The sequence below is a fragment of the Aricia agestis genome, chromosome 10 (genome assembly GCF_905147365.1).
Source record: "Aricia agestis chromosome 10, ilAriAges1.1, whole genome shotgun sequence".
Taxonomy (NCBI): domain Eukaryota; kingdom Metazoa; phylum Arthropoda; class Insecta; order Lepidoptera; family Lycaenidae; genus Aricia; species Aricia agestis.
The window spans coordinates 12,479,720-12,504,861 of NC_056415.1; the positions used below are offsets into that span (position 1 = coordinate 12,479,720).

The 25,142-nt window shown below is 38.0% G+C and overlaps 2 protein-coding genes across 2 annotated transcripts; both read right to left on the bottom strand.

Annotated features, from left to right (window-relative positions):
* Window positions 1-2,307: 2,307 nt before the first annotated feature.
* LOC121731211 (zinc finger MYM-type protein 1-like) lies at window positions 2,308-5,602 on the bottom strand. The gene is made up of 2 exons (XM_042120566.1): window positions 5,426-5,602; window positions 2,308-4,787 (listed from the first exon to the last, which is right to left on the bottom strand). The coding sequence occupies exons 1-2, from the start codon at window positions 5,600-5,602 to the stop codon at window positions 2,370-2,372; spliced, it is 2,595 nt and encodes an 864-aa protein (XP_041976500.1). The 3' UTR covers window positions 2,308-2,369.
* A 6,882-nt stretch (window positions 5,603-12,484) lies between these two features.
* On the bottom strand, window positions 12,485-23,874 carry LOC121731134 (E3 ubiquitin-protein ligase siah-1-like). The gene is made up of 14 exons (XM_042120488.1): window positions 23,675-23,874; window positions 21,130-21,216; window positions 20,879-21,005; window positions 19,103-19,254; window positions 18,279-18,335; window positions 17,568-17,669; window positions 17,140-17,211; window positions 16,285-16,415; window positions 15,763-15,832; window positions 15,337-15,380; window positions 14,898-15,065; window positions 14,433-14,603; window positions 13,365-13,568; window positions 12,485-12,974 (listed from the first exon to the last, which is right to left on the bottom strand). The coding sequence occupies exons 1-14, from the start codon at window positions 23,736-23,738 to the stop codon at window positions 12,729-12,731; spliced, it is 1,695 nt and encodes a 564-aa protein (XP_041976422.1). The 5' UTR covers window positions 23,739-23,874; the 3' UTR covers window positions 12,485-12,728.
* Between the last annotated feature and the right edge of the window lie 1,268 nt (window positions 23,875-25,142).

The following is a 25,142-nucleotide window of genomic DNA, read 5'->3' on the forward strand; positions in this document are numbered from 1 at the left end:
AGATATCGATGAGGCTGTTTCTAAAATAAATGAAGACCTTCTACGAATAGCTGAGTGGTCCAACTCTTGCGGTCTTGTTTTGAATGCCAGCAAAACAAAATACTGGGCTCCAGAAAACAAGTTGCTGATATCATTGCAAAAAAACCAAAGATCATGATATCAGGACAAGTGATCGAGCAAGTAAATATCGCGCGTAACTTAGGAGTTCTTTTTGATTCTAACTTAAAGTTTGAACAACACATGCTCGAGGTAGTAAGAAGCTGTTTTTATCAACTAAAAACTCTTTACAATTATCGCGCCTACCTGAGCGAGGTATTAGAATCAGGCTCTGTGAGACGCTCATACTCTCGAAATTGAACTACGCGGACACAGTTATTGGTCATGCTATACTTGCCAGAACAGAGAGGCTTGTGCAGAGGGTCCAGAATGCCTGTATGCGTTTTTGTTTCACTATCCCCCCACGAACACATGTCACACCATTTATTAACAAGGCCAACCTACTTAAGATGAAGGAACGTAGAAAGCTCCACTTTGCTGCTCTTCTATTTGATATAATCCTCACACAATGTCCATCCTACTTATATGAGAAGCTGGCCTGGGCAAGTAATATCAACAATCGTACTCGTGCCTCCCAATACCGGATCCTGACACCAGTTCATAAGACTGTAGCTTTTCGTGGATCATTCAGGTACGCTGCTTCCCGATGCTGGAACAACCTTCCACCTCCTCTCAGGATGCTAAAAACAAAAAAAACATCTAGCACACATTATACAACACACTTGCTTCAATTACAACATCTCTCAGCGTAACTTTACCTTTCGATGGATGCACCTCTGGCGGTGGTGTAGGGTTGGTCCATGGTCGGAATACGGGACAGTCATGAGCAATCTTAGCCCATTTGTTCCACGATTTCAGTACTCTGGAGGTATATATGTCGCAGGAAAAAGAAGATATCAGGGATATCCCGAAATCCCTAGGGATATCACGAAATCGCGGTAGATACCGAATATTCTTGTTTCTTACGTCTTCTTACTAAACAAATCTAGTGATATGTCATTTCACTAAACTAAATCTAGTGAAATGTCAGAAAAGCGGATACCGCCGAATAAAAATCGAGCTACGCATTTCCCTCGCTCGCTCTAATACCCACACGGACACTAGTGGGAGTGAAACAAATGCGGCGCTCGAGCTGGCGCGGCTCGTGTGATTTTAGTCGTTAAATTATTACGTGTACGTTAAGTTTGAATGCGATTTTCTAAATATCACCTTTTACGACTCTCGAGTTTCAACATTTTTTAATATTTTCCAGACTTACGCGCATGTTACTTGCATGGTTCTATAGCCTGTTAAATGTATATTATGGGGATATTAATAACTCAATACCGATAATAAGATGCGTTCACGCTGATAATGCCTCATTCGCGTTAAGAGGGCGACTAACGCAAAAAATCGTCCTTCTCTCTTCACACTCACGCCCGTCTTTCATATGCCAGGTGAAAAAGGACGACGCGGATTCATTTTTTTTTTTTTATGAAATAAGGGGGCAAACGAGCAAACGGGTCACCTGATGGAAAGCAACTTCCGTCGCCCATGGACACTCGCAGCATCATAAGAGCTGCAGGTGCGTTGCTGGCCTTTTGAGAGGGAATAGGGTAATAGGGGAGGGTAGGGATAGGAACGGAAGGGAATAAGGGAGGGTAGGGAAGGGATTGGGCCTCCAGTAAACTCACTCACTCGGCGAAACACAGCGCAAGCACTGTTTCACGCCGATTTTCTGTGAGAACGTGGTATTTCTCCGGTCGAGCCGGCCCATTCGTGCCGAAGCATGGCTCTCCCACGTATAAAAAGATATTTTTTTCCTAATAACTCGATAAATATGTAACATTTAAAAAATCCGCTAGGTCAGTTCCTCAATGATAGAATTTTATACAATGTGTTAAAATATTAACTTAGTTTAATGCACGGTTATGCAGTGGCGTAGCGTGCCATCTCGGCGCCCGGAGCGGGAGACCCATTTTGCCGCCCCCATTCTACAGGGTGATTTTGAAATCTTAAACCAAATTTCAACAGTGGCTTCTACTCATGATACTGAAAACTTGCACAAAGAAAAAATTTTTTGGACAATAAAAAAATTTGAACTTTGTATGGAGATCGGTCAGCTGATATGTCAAGGCTCCATACAAAGTCCAATTTTTTTTTTTCAGAATTCAGCAAAGTTGTAGAACAAAAGTTGTTCAGTATCATGAGTAAAAGCCACTGTTAAAATTTGGTTTACGATTTCAAAATCACCCTGTATAGGTCCTCAAATTAAATTAAATTTCACAGGCAATGAAGTATCTTTTATTGAAGGTAAAATAGGATGAGCGATTTTACAAGCGGATTCTACGGGCCTTTTGAGCAGCGAAGTCAGAAATAACTTTGTCAAAATCAATATTTGCAGCCAATTCTTGTTCAATCGACAATATAGCCAAGTTTGATAGTCTAGCGGAGCTCATAGCAGATCTGAGGTAATTTTTTATTAGCTTCAACTTCGAAAAGCTTCGCTCACAACTTGCAACACTAATCGCCAAAGTCAAATATATACGAATCAAGATGATTATATTTGGAACCGAAATTCCGAGATTCAGTTTTTGAATGAACTGGAGGAGCTCCAGTGGTCCTTTACCCCTTATATTATCTTCCTCTGATTCAGAACTGGCAACAAACTGCTGAAGACGCTTCCGCTCCATCTGAAACTCGTCTTTGTCGATGTCTTCTAATACATGGGAAAGATCACACTCGTACTTGCTGTCCAAAAGATTCGCTGGCGTCAAAAATCCGAACTTGTCCGATATTTCTTGAATTTGCTGGAATCGAGTCGTCATTTCTTGAATGATCTTGTCAAATGATGCGAACACCTCTCGACGGAGTTCCTGCTCGTGAGACAAAGCTGCATCTTCAAAAGATTCATCATCATGCATGCGTCTTTTCCTGCGAATTCTTCTCGTTTTTAGTTCGATTCCGAGTTTTTCGCAGAGAGTCTTAGCAAAGTCGATTGCGTCTTGGACGAAACGGTCTCTACTTTCCACTAGGAGGGTTTTTAAAGCGCAGAGTTTCTGAGTACACTTATCGACACTTAGTCCTCGTTGCTGCAGGTAAATCTGTGCGTCATCTACTTCAGGTAGCACTGCAGCCCAAAAGCCAAGAAAAGTTAGGAAGTTAAAGGACTGCATGGCTGTCAGGAGAAGACTGGCTCCTGATCTTGTTTCGGAAGTTTGAGATGAATCTGTTAATTCTTCCAGTACCTCAAGAACTAACTCAAACTTATTTTTAAGCATCTTGACAGCTACATGTCTAGCGCTCCAGCGCGTTTCAGTGACTCGTTTCACTGCTTGACCTGTGACGGCAACCAAAGCGTTCCATCGAGCAGTTGATGCAGAAAAGAAGGCAAATAGCTTCTCCAGAGTTCCAAAAAACGTCACGGAATTCACTGATTCAGAAGCAGCGTGTACCCCAGCCAAGTTTAGTGAGTGGTTTGTGCATGCAACGAATGTAGCTTTCGGATTCAGGGCTTTAATCCGGGCTTGAACTCCATTGTGGATCCCTGACATTGTGGCAGCATTGTCGTAAGCCTGTCCTCTCAGATTCTGTATGTCCAGTCCGTCTGATGTTATCTTCGCGATTATATCGTTGCTGAGATCTTCTGCATTTTTTCCTTTTGGTTCAAAGAAGTCGATGAAAGATTCAACCACGGCGACTTTTTCTCCTTCGATATGTACGTATCGCAGAACTTGGCTCATTTGGTCATTGTGGGAGATGTCTGGTGTACTGTCGAAGATTACGCAATAATATTTAGCTTCTTGAATACGACGGATGATGGTGGATCGAACTTGCTGTCCCAGTAAGTTTATAAATTCATTCTGGGTTTCTGGAGATAGATACGAAACTGGGACTCTTGCTCCCAGCTTTATCTTTGTCAGGTGTTCCATTAGAAGAGGGTCATATTTAGCTAGGAGGTGCACTAACTCCAGAAAGTTCCCGCGATTGCCACTATCATCTCCTCGAATGTCTTCTCGATGTCCTCTGAAGGCCAGATTCTGTTTGGCTAAGAACTGGATAATGTTCAGCAACCTGTACAGTACATCCCTCCACTTCTTCACCTCACTTTCGAAAACTTCTTGTTGTTTCTGATCGATGGTTGCTTTACGGTTCAGGCGAACTTCCAACTCCTTCCATTTCAAGAAGCTCTGCTCATGGCCCGGGCTATTTTCATGGTCTCCGATTCTTGGATTTAGCTTCCACCATTTGTTGAATCCTTCTTCAGATGCGAAGTTTGAGTCGGAATTGCCAAACAGCTTGCAACAAAAACAATACAAGGATTGCTTCGAAGGCGAGTACACCATCCATGTTCGGAGAACCTTTTCGCCGTTAGATAATGGTTTGTAGAACCACTCTTTGGTTAGTTTTCGGGTACCGCCTTTCGTTGAAGTCCCTGAGCGAACAACATCGGCAAATTTGCAATCGATGTGCTGTACTAAGTCAGATCCGCGACGTACTAGAAGTGTTCTGACTTCGTCGGTCATAGGAGAAGGCCAGCAACCTACATCGTCGAGATTCACATCTTTGGCTTCGGCAGGAGCAAAAGGCACGATTTCAATTATGTCTTTTTTGGCAACATTCACTTTTTCTGCAGGCTTATGACTAGATGCTTGAGATACTTCTGGTGAGTCGATTTCGTCTTGACCCTGCTCTGTGGTGGGACCAGAACGACTTTCAACTGCGACGGCAGGCACGTCTTCTTCTTGTTCCTGTAAAATAAGTTATGTATTCCCATGAATACAATAAACATCCCCTAATATAAAATTTCATCCGATTTGGTTCAGCGGTTAAGGCTCTAGAGCTGACAACTGAAAACAGATATACTAGTACATACGCACATACATACATACCTACACATTTTGATTTTTTTAGTTTTTCGGACTCGGTTAACGATATACACTCGAGAGCAATGAATCCGGGTCAGGGCCGCCCAAAGCACCTTAAAGAATCCCAAAAATCTCGGAAACTAAGAATGCTAGATTGATGTAATATATTGTGTTTATTAGATCATATAATACTCTCTAAATAACAGTAACTATATCAAGCTAGCACTCCCAGTCTCCGAGACTTTTAGGATTCCCCAAGGCGCTCCAAGCGACCCCGACCCGGATTCATTGCTCTCGAGTGTAGATAGAGAGAGAACCTATCCCAATCAAAATCTCAACTTCGATTTTTTTTACGATTATAAATACTTCCTCTATACTTCGTTCACTAGAAAGTAAAAATTACAACCTTGCAATTTATTGCGACCCAACCCATACTTGTTATGTCTAAAATAAGTAATAACAGGAGTAATTCTAGACCACGCACGATTCTAGATGGAAGAATCATATACCTAGGTACTTACACTGGAATCACTTCCGCTGCTGCAGGATGAGGATGCCACCGAAGACGTTAACGTGGCTTTCGAACCAGAACTGGAACTGAAATATTTCAGTAATGCACCTTGAGACTTCTTCGCATCTGCTTCTTTCTTAGCCCTTTTTTTGCGGAATTTGGCACCGCTTTCTTTGACTCTTTTCATTTTCAAAAACTAGTTCAAAGGTTGGGTGAAGTTCTAATGTTTAGTTTTAGAAGATTCAACAGTATTTAAACGATCGAAACACAATCGAAATGACTTTCGTTCCGAATCTGAAACTCTCGCGAAACAAAAATAATGCGTGATTGCGTAACGGTACTTCACGATGCACTAAATTCTAAAACAAACATAAACAAAAACAATTGCACGTGGCCAGCGCGCGTTGTTGCCGTTCCGTTCCGCTGATGCGATGTGCGAAAACAGGCAACGTCGCATTGTGCGTGCTGTTGCTGAGCGAATTCTTTATAAGTAGGTAATATCAATAATGGATGATGGAGGATACTGGAACAGGAACATAGGCTACATTTTATTTTGGAGAAAAATAGGGTTCCGTAAGATATTTGGGTTTTTCGGACGCAAGGTGCAAAAAATCAACCAGAAAAGTTACTTATTTTGCGTACGCTGCCTAAACTATAAAAGATAGAACCGTAAAATGTTCTAAGTAATTGTAGATCTTATAAATGTGACTGTGCCAGGGAAAAGGGACCACTTAAGCGGTATGGAGTTATTGATATCTTCTAAAACTAGATAAAATTACCTATCGAGTAAAAAAAGAATCATTTTCTTAGATGCAACCATTATTTTTTAATATTTTTTTAAACTTGTAGTAGGCAAAATGTACAAGTTGAGAAAAATGACTTTGAAGTTTAAGCTCGTGAAAAATACACTTCTACTAGGAAGTTATGGAATGATTGGTACCAAGTTAATCTACTATCATCAAAGATTGAAAAAAGATATCAATGGTCTCAATAACTGTAATGGTTTGAAAGGTTTACAAAGAAGAAACATGCAAGAGTGGAAAAAATGAAGTATCTTAATTACTGAATAATTTTAAGAAAATACGCTATACTCAATGGATTATTAATTATGGTTATATATTTGAAGTAGTAAAGGAACGGAAAAAATAAAAATACTATGTATCTTTTATGTTTTTTTAATCAAAAGTATTAAAATTATCATAAATTAGTTTTACACATTGTCATAACATAAAACAACTAAATTTTATGATTTTTTAAAGTAACATCACAAAATCAGCTAAAATATACATAAGCACAGAGATCCAAAGATAGTAATGATGCTATGTACTATGTTTTGTAGTAATTATCGTGTTTTAAAGTTTAGTGGTTTGATAGTGTTTTTCCTACGGAAATATAATTAGGGTACCACTTTGAGGACCTAGTAAAGTTTAGTGTCACAAGTAAAATAACTACTATTTAACATGATTAATATTACAGAAATCGTGTTATCACTATGTTAAATAGTAAAGTAAATGTATTTCGATAGTAAAATAAATGTTTTTCTGCGAATATTCGTTTGTAAGGAAATTATTCATTAATATTCTAAGTCAGGTACCACTTCACTAAACTTTACACTGGCTTACTTACAAAAAACTTTAAGTATATTTTGCTTACAAAAAAAACAGCTTGACAAACTAAAATAATTTAAGCAAAAAGAAATCATTTTTTTTTTATTTCTTAAACTATTAACCAGATTCAGAGCGCTCATCAAGTTCCCTTTGTTTGCAAAAATAAACGTTATTTCTTTTTTGATTTCTGTGGCCCAGTTGGCCACAGTAGCCGCATTTGGGTGTTTTACGTCTTTGGCTTTCTATCGTGAGTACCGACGTCGATGGGGTTGCTGAGTCAGTACTTATGAGCGGCATTACCACGTCATGTAATGGATTTTCCGTAGCACTTGTTGTAATGGTTTTTATAGGTTCTGGACACAACACATCTTGAGCGTCAGGGGAAACATACTGACGAATTTTTTGGAACAAATATTGTTGTCGCTCATACGATAACCTTACAGGCGGTATTGTAGTCAGACTAGCATTTCGAGTGAAATCACAAGTTGGATTAAAAACTGCGATGTTTTTGATATCTTGGTCATCAAACCTTTTGGTACATTGCAGGACTCCAGGATCATTAATGGATGCCCGTTTGTAGGTTATTCCCCGCGCGTCAATATCGAGCCAAATGAAAAATACTTCACTTGTCAAATATTACCTCAAAGTGGTACCCTTGGTACTAAACTTCGTGACCTATTATGATACTGAAATATTATGATTATATTTGTATTATTATATACATAATGTTATTTAAGGTATTAATAACCGATTAGTAAAAAAACTCAATCTGCATAGTTTTCGACAAATTTTAGAAAATCGCTTATAACTCGATAACTAAAATCCTCAAAGTGGTCCCTTTTACTAGACACAGTCACAAATATCTACAAAAAAGTCCGCGACACACTATACCTATCTATGTCGAGTGAGGCACAATAACCATTTAATTATTTAAAAATCTTTAATTTTTTTTGGACTACATTTAAACGCGTTTATTTTACTCATGCTATTAATCCTTATCAAAATAAATTATTTTATCACTAAGTACAGTTTATGTAGATAATATTTGGTCTTTGAATGATTAAAATTGGACGTTTCATTTTGAAGTTATGGCGAAATTAAAATATTACGATAGTGGGCCGTGGGCGTCACCAAGGCGGGGGTGCGCGTACGGGAGGAAGACAATAATTATTTGTGTTGTGTGCAGCCTGCGAATAATGACTGCGTCGTCGATGTTAGTGTCGGAGTCTGTGAATTGACCTGGGAATCATTTTGCTGACCGAGTCTTTCCTGGGTAGGCTTTTTGCAGCGGTAACCGACATCCACGCGGGCGGAGTACTTTATATGGCAAAACAACGTTTGCCGGGACAGCTAGTACATATAATAAAACTGTAGAACCCAAATTTATGTACAAACAAAAAAAAATGACAAAAACAGAGTCAGGCGGATGTAGGAAGAGCAATGAAACACATCGGGATTTTTTCCAATTCACCGGCGACATTTTTTGCCGCCCCCGCGGACTGCCGCCCGGGGCGGGCCGCCCCCTCCGCCCCACCCACGCTACGCCACTGCGGTTATGGCAATATATGAAAAATTCGTGAAAATTAGATGCATCTTTGTGATCGAGAAAATTTTAAGATATCGTGTTTTTGCTAGGTCTGATTCTCGGAAATATAATGTAGTATGTATGTTTACAAAATGAAACAATTCGGGGCTTATTTTCAAGTATAAAAATGAATTATAAAATCTTCAATTTAGAGTTAGTCGCCCCGATAGTTATAGGGTATTAGAGCGAGCGAGAGAAATGCGTAGCTCGATTTCGATTATTCGGCGGTATCCGCTTTTCTGACATTTCACTAGATTAGTTTAGTGAAATGACATATCACTAGATTTGTTTAGTAAGACGACGTAAGAAACAAGAATATTCGGTATCTACCGCGATTTCGTGATATCCCTAGGGATTTCGGGATATCCCTGATATCTTCTTTTCCCTGCGACATATACATAGCTGGGCATTAACTCGTTAATCCGTTAATCGTTAATTAACGAAGTTAACATTTTAACTTTAACGGATTAACTTTTAAGTTAACTTTTAAAAATATTAACGGACTGGTTAACTTCCGTTAATATGCAGAAGTCCGTTAATCGTTAATCCAATGCCTACTATTTACCGCGCGGCACCGCGGCGCGGTGCAAAAACAGGTTCAGACGAAACAAAAACAATACTAGCTGATATACATTTTCGGGCGCATGCGAGTGAGAAAAGATTTGTTTCGTTTTATCATTTAATTACTCAGCGCCGGTGCTTATAGAGAGAGTGATTTGTTTATTCTTATTATAAATCATTTGCATATTGATAAAGAAGAGTGCAGTATAATTAAGTTACCTAACTAAATTATACTGCACTCTTCTTTATCAACAAATTATTTATAATAACAAAATACTTCTATAATTATTGTATTCTACCTAAAATACAATAATTATAGAAGTATTTTGTTTTGTCTCTAACCTGTTATCTTCCAAAACCTTAAACAAACAGGTTTTGTATGAACACTAACGCAATGATATAAGTTACAACAAGGCCATATTACACATATTAACGTTCACTGTGCCTGCACCACATGTGGGTCATTTTGAGTTTGAGTTCGTACGTGTGTGCACCACATACGGGTCTTACCTCCATAGAAATTTAAAACATTTTTAAAGGATACACGTATCAGTTTCTTATCGTTTTTTTTTGCATACACGTATGAACTATAAACTAGAAAAAGTAACTGAACAATGTCCGGGGGACATTTCGATGGGGTTCCTAAAGTATGAGTATGTAAAGTTACTACATTTTTTTAGTAGTATTAGAGTAAAATAAAACAAACTAATTTATCGATAATTACAATGAAAATGACAATTATAATGTAAGAAAATAATAAAAAGATTAATAACAAGCATTATAGTATGAGAAACAATAGCACTATTTTCTATAAGATTATAGAAAATAGCAGATGCCATAACTCCTCTTCCGTCAAGGGTCTTGAACGGCGGTTCATTAAATGAATAAAGCCGAAGAAAACACCAAACCAAAAGTAGATATTGTGCTGTGTGCACGAGTTGATTGATAGATATTAAAGGAAACGAAAAAAATGAAATAATTAACGTGGAATTTAATAAATTAACTGAGTGCACCACATGTGGGTAAATGAAAATATAGGGGCTAAATATGATTTTATGTTAAATAATATGTCATAATATTATACACTCTTTTTAACTTACTATGAAAAAACGTGTTTGCACGTGAGGTGACTACCTAGCAATTTGTAGCTACACTGTTAACGTGTTAACGGATTAACGATTAACGTTAACTTGCGTTAATTCGTCCGAAATGTAACGCTTTAACTTTTAACGAAGCTAACATTTTTTTAACGGATTAACGATTAACGAAGCTAACTATTTGATTAACGGTGCCCAGCTATGGGTATATAGTTATTCGCCTGTTCTCACTCCACAGGTTTAATTTTTTATTGTTATAATATTAAGCAGTAACATCATATTTCAATAGGTTATGCCACGTATGAAACCACGTTACAGTTTTATTTTCATAGAATAAGGTAGGTATGCTTAAAAATAAGACTGGGTTGCACCAGAGACGTCAAACGTCATAGACAATTGACAGCTAACAGCTTTTTCTTTTGTTTCTCCCAATATGGTATAATATTTATTATCTTTTAGCTCTTATTTTCTTTATTAATTTATTTAGTATTTAAGTTTCTAAATTTATTAATTTAGTATGCTCTTAGTTCCTAATTGTATTGTTCAAACTATATTATTGTGAGGTCACTCATTGGTCCCAGCAGAAAATCAGTGCAGCAACTTGCTGCTCATGCTGAGCTGGGATCCATTTTTGTGTGATCACACAATATAATGTAATTAAATATTATACTGTATCCTTGTTCTTTCGTCCTTTGTAATTTATATTGTGTTGTGCAAAATATTTTTTTCTTATTCTTATTCTTTACTTTGTAAATATAGTGTACACTGTACAGCGACTATATAGAAATTAAACGAAATATTATAGGCACGGTAGTTTTATTTAAAAGTAAACACAACAAAAAAAAACTCAACTTTCTTAGTAACATGAAAAGTAACCACTTTGGTCTTTGGTAAACATTCGCACCCTCCCTCAACACAATGACATTAAACAATAGAAAAATATCAGTCATTAAAACACGAAGTAAATCTTAAAATAAAAGGAATCCAAAATATTGCAAATCAGTTTATACTTCATACCTTATATTATGTAAATAATATTATAGACACACAGTTATACATTTCATAAACAGACAATAATTTATTCTAAGATTTTCGATCGTAAAAGCGGGCAATTAATCGTTACCTGTTCATAGAAAGCAGTTACAATAGTTTTCAATCTCTTCAGTTTACTAACTGAGCTCAATTTTTGGAAACAATTTTCTAACATGTATCATATTTGTATATAATTTTCTGGTTCCAAAAATACGTTTACTTTCTTATGAACTAATGTCTTTTGAGCAAGACTAAATAAGGTTACATGATTAATCCAAATCTACTTACATACCTATAACATTTTGGTATGTTCACTTAATCTGATGTGCTCAATCCTTTATCGACGTTATCCTTGGGAACCCTTTTATTACAATCCTATTAACCCAAGGTTAACTTTAGTCTAGACTTGTGCAAGCAGGCCTCACTATAATGATGAAAATGAGCACTAGTTTCTTGTACATACACAAATACACACTGATTCATAATATGAATTAAGTTAATACTATAAAATACTCTATGAATACAAATCTTAACCACCTAAGACCATAACATATCCACAAAAAGAATCGGCATAAGATTACTTAGAATTGCAAATACTCGTATTATAAACTTTATTTTTATATATTAATATGACAAGCATATATTTTATGTTTGTTTAAGAGTAAAACTTATGGCACCACTTTTATAACAAGGAATGACTTATGATGGTGGATTGCTGATCACCTTATCTAAAACAAAATAGTGACAACAAATAAACCAGTTTCGACAACATAAAAAATATAAACAAGACAAAACTTCATACTTCATATTCCAACGTTTTAAGTTAAACTTAGTAAAAATATAAAATAATAAAATTATTTATGATTCACAATTTTGGAAGCGAAAGATCAAAAAAAGTTTCCTTTCGTTACTGTATGTCCAGTCGACTAATCTCATACGAAATAACGAAAAACACGCACATACACATCAAACAACACTATGGTTTCATGCATATGTGTGCAAGCGCGTGTAAAATTTGTGGCTTCAGTATAACAAAAGCCGTCCGCAATTTTATTTTCTATCTACACCCAGCTTATACTATTTTAATGCAGCTTCATTTCTTGTTCGATGCAAACTTTTCCCTATAAAAGTACATAATAATATTCTCATTAAACTAATACACTGTTATTATATAATATATACCTGGATTGTAGTTATTGCAGACACAATAGATTTTCAATTGTTATGCGGCAGCCGGGTACCGCTTGGGGATTTATGGATAGTACTATTTCGGTGTATATTCGACAGGAGAGACTGAATCGAACAATGAAGCAAAGCTGCTTTAGAGTTTAATCAGAATACTGACATTTCCTACAATAAGTACACTCACTCCAACAGTTCACTCGTCTCACACTTCACTATACGTCCCTCGCTGACGTAAACCACACACGATCAGGAGTCCGACTGCTCCTGCGCAGTCGCCGGGGGCGGCTCGCGTTTGTTGATTTCCACCACAAAGTCCAGGAACTTGTCCGGCACCGCCAGACGGTTCTTCTGCCGTATGAAGTTGAGCGCCTGGTCCAGGGTGAGATGGAAACAGTCCTGGCGGTTCACGTTCATGGTGGAACTCTCCAGGTCGCTGTGCGTGGCGCGCGTGTACACGAGCTTGCGACTGTTGTGTTGCCCGGTCACTGTTACCTGCGAGATAATATAAGGTTTCAGTTATTACTAGTCAAAAGTAAAGTGAGACAAAGCTAGATGGGATAAATTTTGTTAGTTTATAATGAAATAATTATAAATATCATTGTAAAATTCGATAATTTAATATGGTAGATAGTCATTCATCATTTGCTTATCAATTTCGAACTTCTATGGATTACTTATTTTCACAAATAAATCCGATTAATATCAAGACACTTTCTTGTCAAGCTTGTGCTAAAACACCAATGCCAAATCGCCTGTACCTGTACCAACTGCAACGGCATCGCGACTGCAGCTGCTGCTAGCTGAGTGCGCCGCTACGCGGTTAGAAGATTTGCTACCATACAAAACCACATAAACCAATTAATTAGTTACACGCCAACTAACCTCATAAGTGAAATTCTTGGCGTTGCATCGCGGGCCGATGTACGCGACGTACACGACGAGTCCCCAGCTGCCGACGTCGACGTCGACTCGCAGGTGGAACAGCTCGCGCGCCGCCGCCACCAGCCACGTGTCGTGCTGCTGCGCGCTCACCCGCATCGAGAACCGGTGACGACGACCCACCTTGAGGATGGGCAGGTGCCGCGCCTGGATAACGTTACTCGTTAGTGTTATTTTATAGCAATGGTACTATCAGAGAAGTTGATTTCTAGGCAGATACCTACATAGTTTGGACGCATTACGTCATGGCGGGTCGTCCGAAATTTTCTGATCCGAAATTCTTATAATGTTTTTTTTTATGAAATAAAGGGGGCAAACGAGCAAACGGGTCACCTGATGGAAAGCAACTTCCGTCGCCCATGGACACTCGCAGCATCAGAAAAGCTGGAGGTGCGTTGCCGGCCTTTTAAGAGGGAATAGGGGAAGGTAGGGAAGGGAAGGGAATAGGGGAGGGTAGGGAAGGGTATAGGGTAAACTCACTCACTCGACGAAACACAGCGCAAGCGCTGTTTCAAGCCGGTTTTCTGTGAGAACGTGGTATTTCTCCGGTCGAGCCGGCCCATTCGTGCCGAAGCATGGCTCTCCCACGTATATGTGGCCAGGATTAGTCAAACCCATCCGACCGATCACAGCTAACATTAAATTGACATAAACCAACCACGTGGCGTAAGTGCGTCAACTGCCTAGGAATCAATTTCCTCGATGATCTATGATCGTCGGTGACCAAAATTATTATGAAAATGAAAAGAAATGACGAAAAATCGAAAAGTCAGATTGTTAAGATATATCAAAATGGGACCAATGCTACTCATTTTTACATCAGCAGTATAATACTAATGTAGCTTTTTAAATTATTGTACTTACTGCAGTTTTGGCCGCATGCATATTTTATTACAATTATTTTATACCTCTATACATGCGACTGGATCATTACTGAATGTCACAGTAATTTATACTCTATTTCATTAATCATTAGATTATTATATTAATAAAAAATACACTACAACTCACCTGAAAATGATAGTGCAATTCAGCGAGCGGGAAGGGCGCGCGCTCGGCGCACGCGGGCACGGGGCAGCGGTAGCGGCGCGCGCCGCACGACGCCTCGTGCGCCGACCGCCGCCGCAGACGCGCCTCGCGCCCGCACCCGTGACGACACGGGTAGCGTAGTAGCTCCGCCACCTGTTTATTACCACCGTATTCACCACATTTTTTATTTTTTTTGTAAATTAAATAAATAACAAATTTAAACAAAATATAGGTATTGACAACAGGTAACAGAAACTGAGTTAGCCCGATAGATAAACGATAAAGTGAAAGTAAATTGTTTAAGGCTTCCGTTGGTGATTAAAGAGCCATTTTTTTATTTTTAAAATTTAACGGGTAGAACGCAGACGAGCCCGATTGACACTCGTACTGAAAAGTCACGCGTACGTGGTGGTCCGGAATAACGGTCATCTGAGTAGATATACGTACGGCCTCCATGGCGCGGTTCCGCACGGAGGAGAAGGCGGTGCGGCAGACGGGGCAGGCGGCGAGGCGCGCGCGGCACCCCCCACACACCAGGTGCCCGCGCCGGCACTGCGACATCGGCGGCTCCATCCACTCCATGCACACCGGGCACTCCAGCAGACGGAGGACGCTCTACAAAAATTAATTGTTGATGATCTCTGTGGCTCATAACCAAGCTACTGTCACAATTCAAATTGTGATGAAATTGGTCACAACCAGCGGCCGTGTTGGAATTTGCGTGCAAGTTGAGACTCAAAAGTCAAACTTCACAAGATTTGGTAAAGCGTGCCACGCCCTCAATAACATAATTTCGAAGATATGTTGATTCTTTTTAAGATATTATATGAATAAGGTAGTGTAAGCCCCTGAGCGATGCTCCAAACTGGTCAGAATTTAATCTTACCTGATTGAATTCTCGCACGGAACTTATTTCGTTATCGTCGTGATCTGAAACAAAAGTATGCTATATATTTTTCTTACTTCACATTTTTTTTTACTTCACGTTTTAAAATGTATAACATCCTCTTATTAGTAAAAATATTTAAGCAACGTAACCATTACGTTGTCTTAACGTCCAATACGCCAGATAAGGACAGGCAGACTTAATTTAAATACGTAAATGAAAAAAATGTATAGTTTATATTCACTGCATAAATTTTATTATGTCCAAGAAATTTTTTATAAAACCATTTTCAAGTTTGTTAAAAAGCAGATTGTACCGAATAAGGAACTGAATATGTAGAATTAGATAGAAATCTTTTGTAGACAGAACTGACTTCTAAATGTTTAATAATATAATCAAAATGAAGATATTACAAAAAAATCATACCATCTGCCTTCCTTTTAACGGCTTGACGACTTGTATTCGGCTCATTATCGTTGCTAGCAGCGTTTGATTCCTAAAAAGAACATCAAATAATATTTATATATTACCACATAGTTTCAAACTTCCTTGTACAGATAGTTTATATAGCTTTCAAGACAGTCGGCGTAGAGAGAGAAATGATTCCATTGCGTTTGTCTCTTTCACATGCGCATACGAAAGTATTTTCGGGTGCAAGTGAAAAGACAAGCAACAATAGGCAAACTTGTTTTAATATATTTCCAAACTAAAAACCAATAGATAGACACAAATAATAATAGAATGGATACTAAGAGAATGAAGAAGAGGAAGGGTACGTCCAAGAGCAAGATGGGGAGACATATTTAAAAAGAATGGTAAAAGAGAGCATAGAAAGAACGGGAGTCATGGAAGACGATAGGACAGGCCTACGCCGATGAAATTAATAAATAGAGTAACTTATTTTAACGTTAAGTGTGGTAGAATAAACCTTGTTTTTTAATTGAATACCTCATTCGCCTGTTCAGTAGGTCTCTGCTCAGACTGTGCATTATCTGTGCCACCATTGTCTACGACCTCTATATCCGGTTCAATCTCAACCACTATTTCCTCAGGACGTGGATTTTCTGTTGCTTGTGCAGCTGAAAAAAAACTTCATTTATATACAAGCTACAGTGAAAATTACAGTGTCAATAATGTTCAAAAGATGTAATTGTGAACAAAACATATTATATAGCATACTTACTCATAAAATAAGCTATACGTGTTTTGTATATGACTTCGACTTTTTAAGGCTGGTATAAATAGTCAGTACTCAAGATGCGACTCGGTCTCAAGACGCGGTTCGGCTCTGTGATTGCTCCAAATTTTGACAGCCAACCAATCACAGAGCCTGAACCGTGTCTTGAGACCGAGATGCATCTTGAGTACTGACTATTTATACCGGCCTCAATGTGTCAGACAATAATTACATAACATCATACGTGGGACAACCATGCTTCGGCACGAATGGGCCGGCTCGACCGGAGAAATACACGTTCTCACAGAAAACCGGCGTGAAACAGCGCTTGCGCTATGATTCGCCGAGTGAGTGAGTTTACCGGAGGTCTAATCCTCTACCCTATTCCCTTTCCTACCCTCCCCTATTCCCTTCCCTTCCCTACCCTCCCCTATTACCCTATTCCCTCTTAAAAGGCCGGCAACGCACCTCCAGCTCTTCTGATGCTGCGAGTGTCCATGGGCGACTGAAGTTGCTTTCCATCAGGTGACCCGATTGCTCGTTTGCCCCCTTATTTCATTAAAAAAATGCATTTCAAAAAATCATAGCTACTTATGTAGCTAATAAACTAATAAATAGTAATTTACCTGTACTGTTGCCATTTTCGTTGCTGTCATCGTGAGATTCGTCAAGAAAGACACGTAGTCTACTATCGACTTCTAAAATATTATAATATGATAATCGTTAATGTGATACTTGACAGTTAAGTTTTAGATATGAAATGCTTGAGAATTTATGATGATTCTTCGACAGGCAAAGGCCGAGCACAACTTTAAGATTGTTCGGCGAAACTAGAAAGGACAATTGGTGAATGCGCGGGGTTAGTAGCGTTTTATAGTCGAATAAAACGAAACTACTACCCCCATACATCTTTGAACGCGCGCGCTCCAACGGCGCACGTTAAGCGAAACGCTTAACGATAAAACCAGCCTTATCACTGCGCCTTTCCTTTCCATTTCAACCCAGTAATCTTAAAGTTGTGTAAACATCTAAAAAAGTAAAAATAATAGCATACCATCATCAGAAAGTGAATTATTAATTCCAGAGTCTTGATCGAGGGCTGCAGGTTGGTTAGGTCTGGGCTCCGTAGTTGTAACGTCTATAGTTGGTGGTATGCCTAGCCAACATAAATTGTTTAGTTTAGTTAGACATTGTCTTTTTTTTAATAATAGTATTTTGAAGACGTAAATAATAAGTTAAATAATAAGTTAATGTTTCTGTGATACTTTTTATGAACTCATATGCTTATGTTTTAATTTCTCTGATAGTACTCATACTATCAGAGAAATTAAAACATAAGCAGATGGTGGAACTTAGTGTTTAGTCAGGTTATATCCAGTTAATGTGGCTAGAAGACTAGAATAGCTGGCTCCCTTTAAATCAATTTCATTGATCGGAATTACGATCACTTTTCTTGGTTATATTTCATTATGCTTGGTTTAATTAACTTATTATTGTAATGATAATAATAATTTATTGATATTATATTTCACAGTAGTAAAATACTTTAATGATTTAGATTTTAGTGGCAAAATACAATGGTTTGTTTACAAAATACAATTGATGAAATCTTTTATTTAAATTATTAATATTTTTTTGTAAAATCCATGATATAGTATATTAACAAATATAAGAATGTAGCGGTTATTACTGTTGATGGAAAGACATATGAATTAGGTGAAAATGAAGATGCAAGGTGATCCAAATTACTATTTGTATTACATACGGTCACCTTGGCTACTGCGAGATGATCTGTTTCGAGGCCTTTCTAGGGGACTAACAGCTGCAAGAAATATTAATACATAATATAATACAGTATAGAACAACAACTCTCTTGTAACATTTGATTGTTCATATAATATAATATATGGCTGGTAACAGACATAAATATGGCAATGAAAATTGTATAACTGATTTGAGTCTCACAACCAACTGAAAGTATGTAAGATCTATAATTTACAACAATGCACACCTGTACAAATTGTGGAACCTTTCCATAATATTTATTTTTAGTACTTACTTTGAATGTAATGTTTAAAGATGTAATATCTAGGGGCGTGAATGCGTAATGAATTTTTAAACATGTAAAAATATTTTTGTAAATTTTAATTAATAACAAAATTTTATATCCATTTTGGAAAATTTATAGGTATACAATGGTATATTAATAAATAAAGGTTAGGATCGTACTTACTAATTACCACCTTTGTTGGTGAAATGGCTTTTATAGCCTTTATAATACAAATTAAAGTTTGCATGGGCATACCCAAGTTATGGGCCAGGGCGGGGGCAAATCAGATTTTTTATAAGCTAGGTGTTTATAAAGAATAAAAAATTAATAATTTTCAGTTGTAAAAAAATTGTATAGCAAACAAATGGCAAAAATCCGTTTTCTTAATTTTTATAGATAAAAGTACTAGATTTAAAGATATGTACTTAGTAGGGACGTCAATATGATGCAGGGGGAGGAGGGAGCAGCTGCTCCTGCCCTACCCTGGGTACGCCCATGAAAGTTTCTCTTGATAAAGGAAACTTAATTATTTCACTTACGTAATAGCGGTAGACTGCTTCTATAGCTACTTAAACGTGGAACTTTTCGTGGAAGTTTATTAATTGCAATCATGCGTGCAATATTTGAGAACTTGCTCTCCAGATCTATACAGTGTCCACTATCAATTGGTTGGCACGAGCTAGGACCGGGCCTGAAAATGTAATAAATTTCAAGTTACACTTTATAAAAAAGCTTTTAACGTTGTTCGTGGCGGCCGAAAAGGAAGATCTTCCGACCGAGAGAGATAGCATGCTCGGTCAGGCCGAAGCCCACTGACGTCATCTCAGACGTTGTATATATCTTGCCGTTCTCTGAAACTTCGATAGCGCGATGCAGGAATGTTAGGCGAATTGTGGGTACCGCCACACCACTCCCCCCCGAAGACCTGTGGTATTCTTCGATGCGCTTGTGTTGTCAGGTGTGGGCCGAAGCTACGCGTGCAATGACCAGGAGAGGGAACCCGTGCTCTGCTTGCTGACCGGTCGTTGTAGCCTATGGCTGCCCCGTTCAAGCCATACACGGGTTCGACCGGCGCGGACGCCCAACGCGGCTTATGGTCGAGGCGACCCGGTTATGCTTGATGTCTGCTGACGTGGTGCGGAGGGGCGGGGAGTGTTGGTGATGATTGATGTCCAGAAGGATGCGTGTTCTTGTCGGTGGTCACCAATTTAACGTTGTTCGTGGCGGCCGAAAAGGAAGATCTTCCGACCGAGAGAGATCGCATGCTCGGTCAGGCCGAAGCCCACTGACGTCATCTCAGACGTTGTATATATCTTGCCGTTCTCCGAAACTTCGATAGCGCGATGCAAGAATGTTAGGCGAATTGTGGGTACCGCCACAAGCTTTTGACACACTTGATCATAATATATTAATACAGGTGATGGATGAATGTGGTTTACGTGGGTCATGGGCCGACTAGTTTATGGTTTAAGAGTTATCTGAGCGACAGGAAAATACAAACGGTGATAGATGGGGTGACTGTTGATGACGACGATGTGAGTGTGGGTGTGCCCATCGGGTCCGTGTATGGCCCTCATCATATTTAAAAAATATTAAGAGCATACAAATAAGATTATTAAAGAACTTATTAAGTAAAAAAGAAAAAATTGGGAGTAAAAAAGATTATAAGAATTTATTTCAAAATTCAAACATGTAATATCTTCCCATTGATAAAAAAGTTGAATATTTAATCGGAATTCAATATAATATAGTAGCGAGTATAAGCCCGGGCGCGCACTAGCAGCCAGGCCGCGGCGGCCATCGAAAGTGTGGTGTGGCCGCGCAGGTCGCGTTGCGGCCAGGTGCCCGTCGTCTATAGCGGTTTCATACGAAGGTATCTATCTCGATAGCCGCCACGGCCTGGCCGCTAGTGCGCGCCCGGGCTAAGAAAGCAATAGATAATAAATATAATACTAAAAGTATATTTTTACGGACTTTTACGGATATTTACGGACAGATGTTTAACAATGCCTACGAAACTAGCATGGGAATGGATTTGAGAAAGCTAGCAGATGTTTGGTATATTGTCTCAGTCCAGTGTCCTCAATAGTTTTATTTATGAGCGTATCTCGCCGATAAACCTTGGTTTGGCGAGGTTTAGATGTATTCGTTTTTAAGTTTCTTGAAATAAATAAATATTTAAAAAAAAAAGATTATATATTCATAAGTGAACTTATACATTTTTATAAAATAAAACTTGTCCTGGGACAACTACTATGACTATATCAAGATTAATAATTGTGAGTACGTAATAGAAGGATGGATTAAACTTATACCTTGCTGGATCACTAGTAGGAGGTATCCTACGAGGATGATGTAACATCCTCCAGAAGAGATCCCGCTCTAGTTTTGTTGGGTTCCTAATTCTCGGTGATAGAGAAGTATTTGGTGCTTGTGGTTGCACTAAAAAAGGTTCATAAAAGTTTAATTATAAGCTATAACATTTGATCATTAAACAATTATGATGGAATTTAAAAGTAGACATGCATAACCAAAAAAAAGCTATAAGTAAAAATTTTAGACACACCTGTAAGTCTGGATGAATTTGCTGCATCGTTATCATTTGAAAACCTTGATGTAGCTTCTGCTGCAGTGTGAGTATCATCATCATCATCTAGAAAAAAATATTATGTTAAATGTTAATAGATGACCCAGTGAACTCCATATCACAATTTTTCTCCTTTTTTGGACTTTCATTCATATTTCAAGACTAAAATTAGCCAAACCGGTACAGCTGTCCTCAAAATTAAGAGACTAACAAAGTTTTTAATTCATTTTTATTCATAACGATACATGAGACCACACAAATAGATAATAACTAAGATAGTTTCCAAATTGAAAGAATGTACATGACAACAATTACACTACCTGGTCCCATAACAATTCAAACTTTAATTTACTCTTTAAATAAGCCCTTACTAAAGTATAATAAAATTATCTATATATAACTATAATAAAATTATCTATACTAATATTATATAAAGTGGAAGCGTGAAGCCGCGCGGAACGTCTAGTAAATAAAAACTGTATTTATCAAATAGAAAGCCTAATATGATTTCTTAAGTCTAACACTGCTCCACACACTAGAAAACCCTGTATTCATGGGCCCCGGCAGAAATAATTTCCAAGGGGTGCAGATTTTGGTTTTCTTTCTTTTCTTTTTACTTTTTACGAACAACAGTGACTGAATTGGGAGCCCGGTCAAGTATGGAAATTCCTGAGATCCCTAGGAGTCGGCAAAAGTGCGGATAATAATACCAACACATTAGACCCAGATACCCTTAACTTTCACTTTGCAGCTCCCTTAACTTGACTTATCCGCAACTAAAGTCTCAAACTATTGACAGTCTAGAAAGTTTTCCCACGCACAACTTTCCTTCATTTGTTCTTAATAAATTCAATGAGGATGATGTCAAAAAATATGTTGCATCCATATCTTCTAATGCTATCGCCGAAAATCTATACTAATATTATAAATGCGAAAGTATCTCTGTCTGTCTGTCTGTCTCGCTTTCACGCCAAAACTACTGAATTGATTGCAATGAAATTTTGTACACAGTTATTCTAGAGTCTGAGAAAGGACATAGGCTACATTTTGATGTGGGAAAATATCTTATTTCCATGAAAATATCGATGAAAATGAATTCGCATTGCGCGTGGCCAGCGCTCATCCCGGGGGTCCTGGGTTTGAGTCCCGCAGGCGGAACAAAAAGTTTTCAATGTTCCTGGGTCTTGGATGTGTATTAAAACAAAATTTCAAAAATCTTAAATATATTTTATGTATAATATTATAAAAAATCCAGAAATATATAGATGCAATGAACATTTTAGTTCTAATACGATTCAACAGATGGCGTTTTATTTTTTACTTCATTGTAAAATAGAACTAATCATACTTATTAGTTACTAGCTGTTGCCCGCGACTTCGTCCGCGTGGACTTCAGTTTATAGCGCGCGATGTCAACAAAATTGGTGTCAAAAGCTTTTATAAAAAACCCTGGTACCCCTTAAATCAATACAGCTGTGCAGTGTGCACACAATAAGTATTTAATTTTTTTATATTAAACTTTATATTTTATGCCAAATTTTAAAGCTTATTTAGCCCTCCAATTACACAACTTTACCCATAAACTATTTATCATTGATAGATTTAAGGTTACGTCACTGCACAGATAAAGTACTGAGTTATTTAATACCGTAGAATAGATATAACAATCGAAAAAAATCGAAACTTAAATGTAAGATGATACCACGTCTTATAGGAAGACTTTTGAGCAAGCGTCAGCGCGATGTAAAAGACGCACGGCGCCATCTATTATAAATTGTTGGAACTAACTTAATTTGAACAAATTTATGCATTTTCACCCCCTTAAAACCCTTTTTTCCAGTAAAAAAGTAGCCTATGTCCTTTCTCAGGCTTTAGACTATCTGTATACAAAATTTCATTACAATCGGTTCGGTAGTTTTGGCGCTTGGCGTGAAAGCGAGACTGACAGACAGACCGAGATACTTTTGGCGTTTGGCGTGAAAGCGAGACTGACAGACAGACAGAGATACTTTCGCATTTATAATATTAGTATAGATTACGTGCACACTGCACAGCTGTTTTTGGGTATTTTGATTAATTAAGGGCCGCGCTACACTGGAATGGCAGCGGCGAGGCGAGCACTTTCAGCGCTGCCATTCCGGTGTAGCACGGCCCTAAGAGGGGTACCACTTACCAGGGTTTTAAAAAGTTTTTAAATTTGACACAAATTTTGTTGACACGAACGACGAAGTCGCGGGCAACAGCTAGTATAATATAAAAATAAAAAAATGTGTATAGTCATAGTGTATTCAGACTTCAACAAACTTATAAACATTCAAGACCAAGTGTGCTTTAAATTATAAGGACATGGAAATTTTATAAGATATTCAATTATTTATACTGCAACGAGACAATTGCGATAGACCGAGTAAACACAACAAGACACATTTAGATGTTGATGTTAATAACAGCTTTTAATCATCAAATCCTTGAACGGAGACATTTTAAGAAAACTAGTAATATTTAAACAAGTAAACATAATTACCGGAACTCCAGGGGTAATCGGTGATACCGAGAGCCTTCTTTAGGTTTTCTTTCTGATTACCCATTTGTTCAATCGCTGGTGGGATCTAACAGGGCTGTTGTATTTTATGTAGTCTTTTATAGCCGCAAAAAGTTTTCTGTCGAAACCAATTCAAAATTATTTTGTTGATCTTCATAAAACAAGAAAACGCAAACGCAATACAAAATACCTACACCGACGCAAAATACAAATCGGTTGTAGTTTGACAATCGGTTGATATGTCATTTGTCAAAGTCAACACAATGAAAAAAAATACTTTTTTTTTCTTATTATAGCGCTCAGCTTTTTAACCACGGCCAGTGTCAAGTAAAATATGGCGGGAAAAAAATCGTAAAATGTTTACAAAATATAAAGTCGTTTTTCCAGATTATTGTCAAGCGAAGGTCTAGTAAAAGTCTAAAAAAGTAGTCAGTAAAGTCAACGAGTCAAGTCAGTTGTTTTCGTAAAGTGGTAGACCCTTTACAAAAACTTTCGATGGAATTTTGGAGGGAACACAAAATGGCACGTTTCTGGATATTGCATCACTTTCCTGCACGATAACAAATATCTTATGGTTAATATCCTACCAATATTGCATATTAAAAGCCCAGATAATTTTAGGAAAATAAACACAACTAGTGGAGTTCTCAGAGCGTAAAAATCGTGCAAGCCTCCGATTTTTGCAATAGTGGATGAAAATTGAAAAGAAAAAAAGGAACGTGTAGCTGCATAAATAAAAAAGTTTACCTATTGAAAAGTTGTGCTATTGATTTTCAAATTAAAATATCGATAGTTACAATAATTCAAATAGTATTAGGCATATTAGGCTGTAAAGTTGTTTTTATATTAAAGATTAACTTATGTATATTGTTCTACAGGGTGTAACGAAACTGATGGCTCATTTTCATTGGTCGTTAACTCGTTCGTTATACAGCATGCGGGCAGTCCCCGCAGCCGAGATAACGACCAATGAAAGTTACAAGTCGATACGTGTTCGTTACACCGCCTGCGGGGATTGCCCGCATCCTTTATACCGACCGTGATATCGACCAATGAAATTCATCGGTCGATATACAGCTTGCGGGACGCGAGTTGCCACGTTTCCGACAGTTCCCAATGGCCGCCATACTACTGGCCATACAACGCGAAGAGCTGAAATTTCGTGGTGTAATTTAGTTGCGGAACGCGCGCGTAAGTGAGTATTTAAAATTCTCAGATGTTATGTGTGCGTTAACGATTTGGAGTTAAGGTTTGATTTGCTATATTCGGTTTTGATAATTCCGTCGCGTATCTAAGTGTGTTGCTGTACAAAACATTACCGCCGAATCACTGCCGAACTTTAAGCTCAACTCGGCTCGACGGAAATTCATCTGGCGACGGAATTTCGGCATAGTGTGTCGTCTGTCGCGTTACGTCCGTATTTTTTATGGGTTTTGATACACGGCGTAAA

Coding starts and splice junctions, on each gene's coding strand:
- LOC121731211 (XM_042120566.1), bottom strand. CDS start 5,602: ATGAAAAGAGTCAAAGAAAGCGGTGCCAAATTCCGCAAAAAAAGGGCT. Junction 4,788..5,425: donor GCAGCGGAAGTGATTCCAGT/GTAAGTACCTAG, acceptor CTTATTTTACAG/GAACAAGAAGAAGACGTGCC.
- LOC121731134 (XM_042120488.1), bottom strand. CDS start 23,738: ATGGGTAATCAGAAAGAAAACCTAAAGAAGGCTCTCGGTATCACCGAT. Junction 19,255..20,878: donor CCTACTAGTGATCCAGCAAG/GTATAAGTTTAA, acceptor TTACATTTTCAG/GCCCGGTCCTAGCTCGTGCC. Junction 13,569..14,432: donor AATTGCACTATCATTTTCAG/GTGAGTTGTAGT, acceptor AACGTTATCCAG/GCGCGGCACCTGCCCATCCT.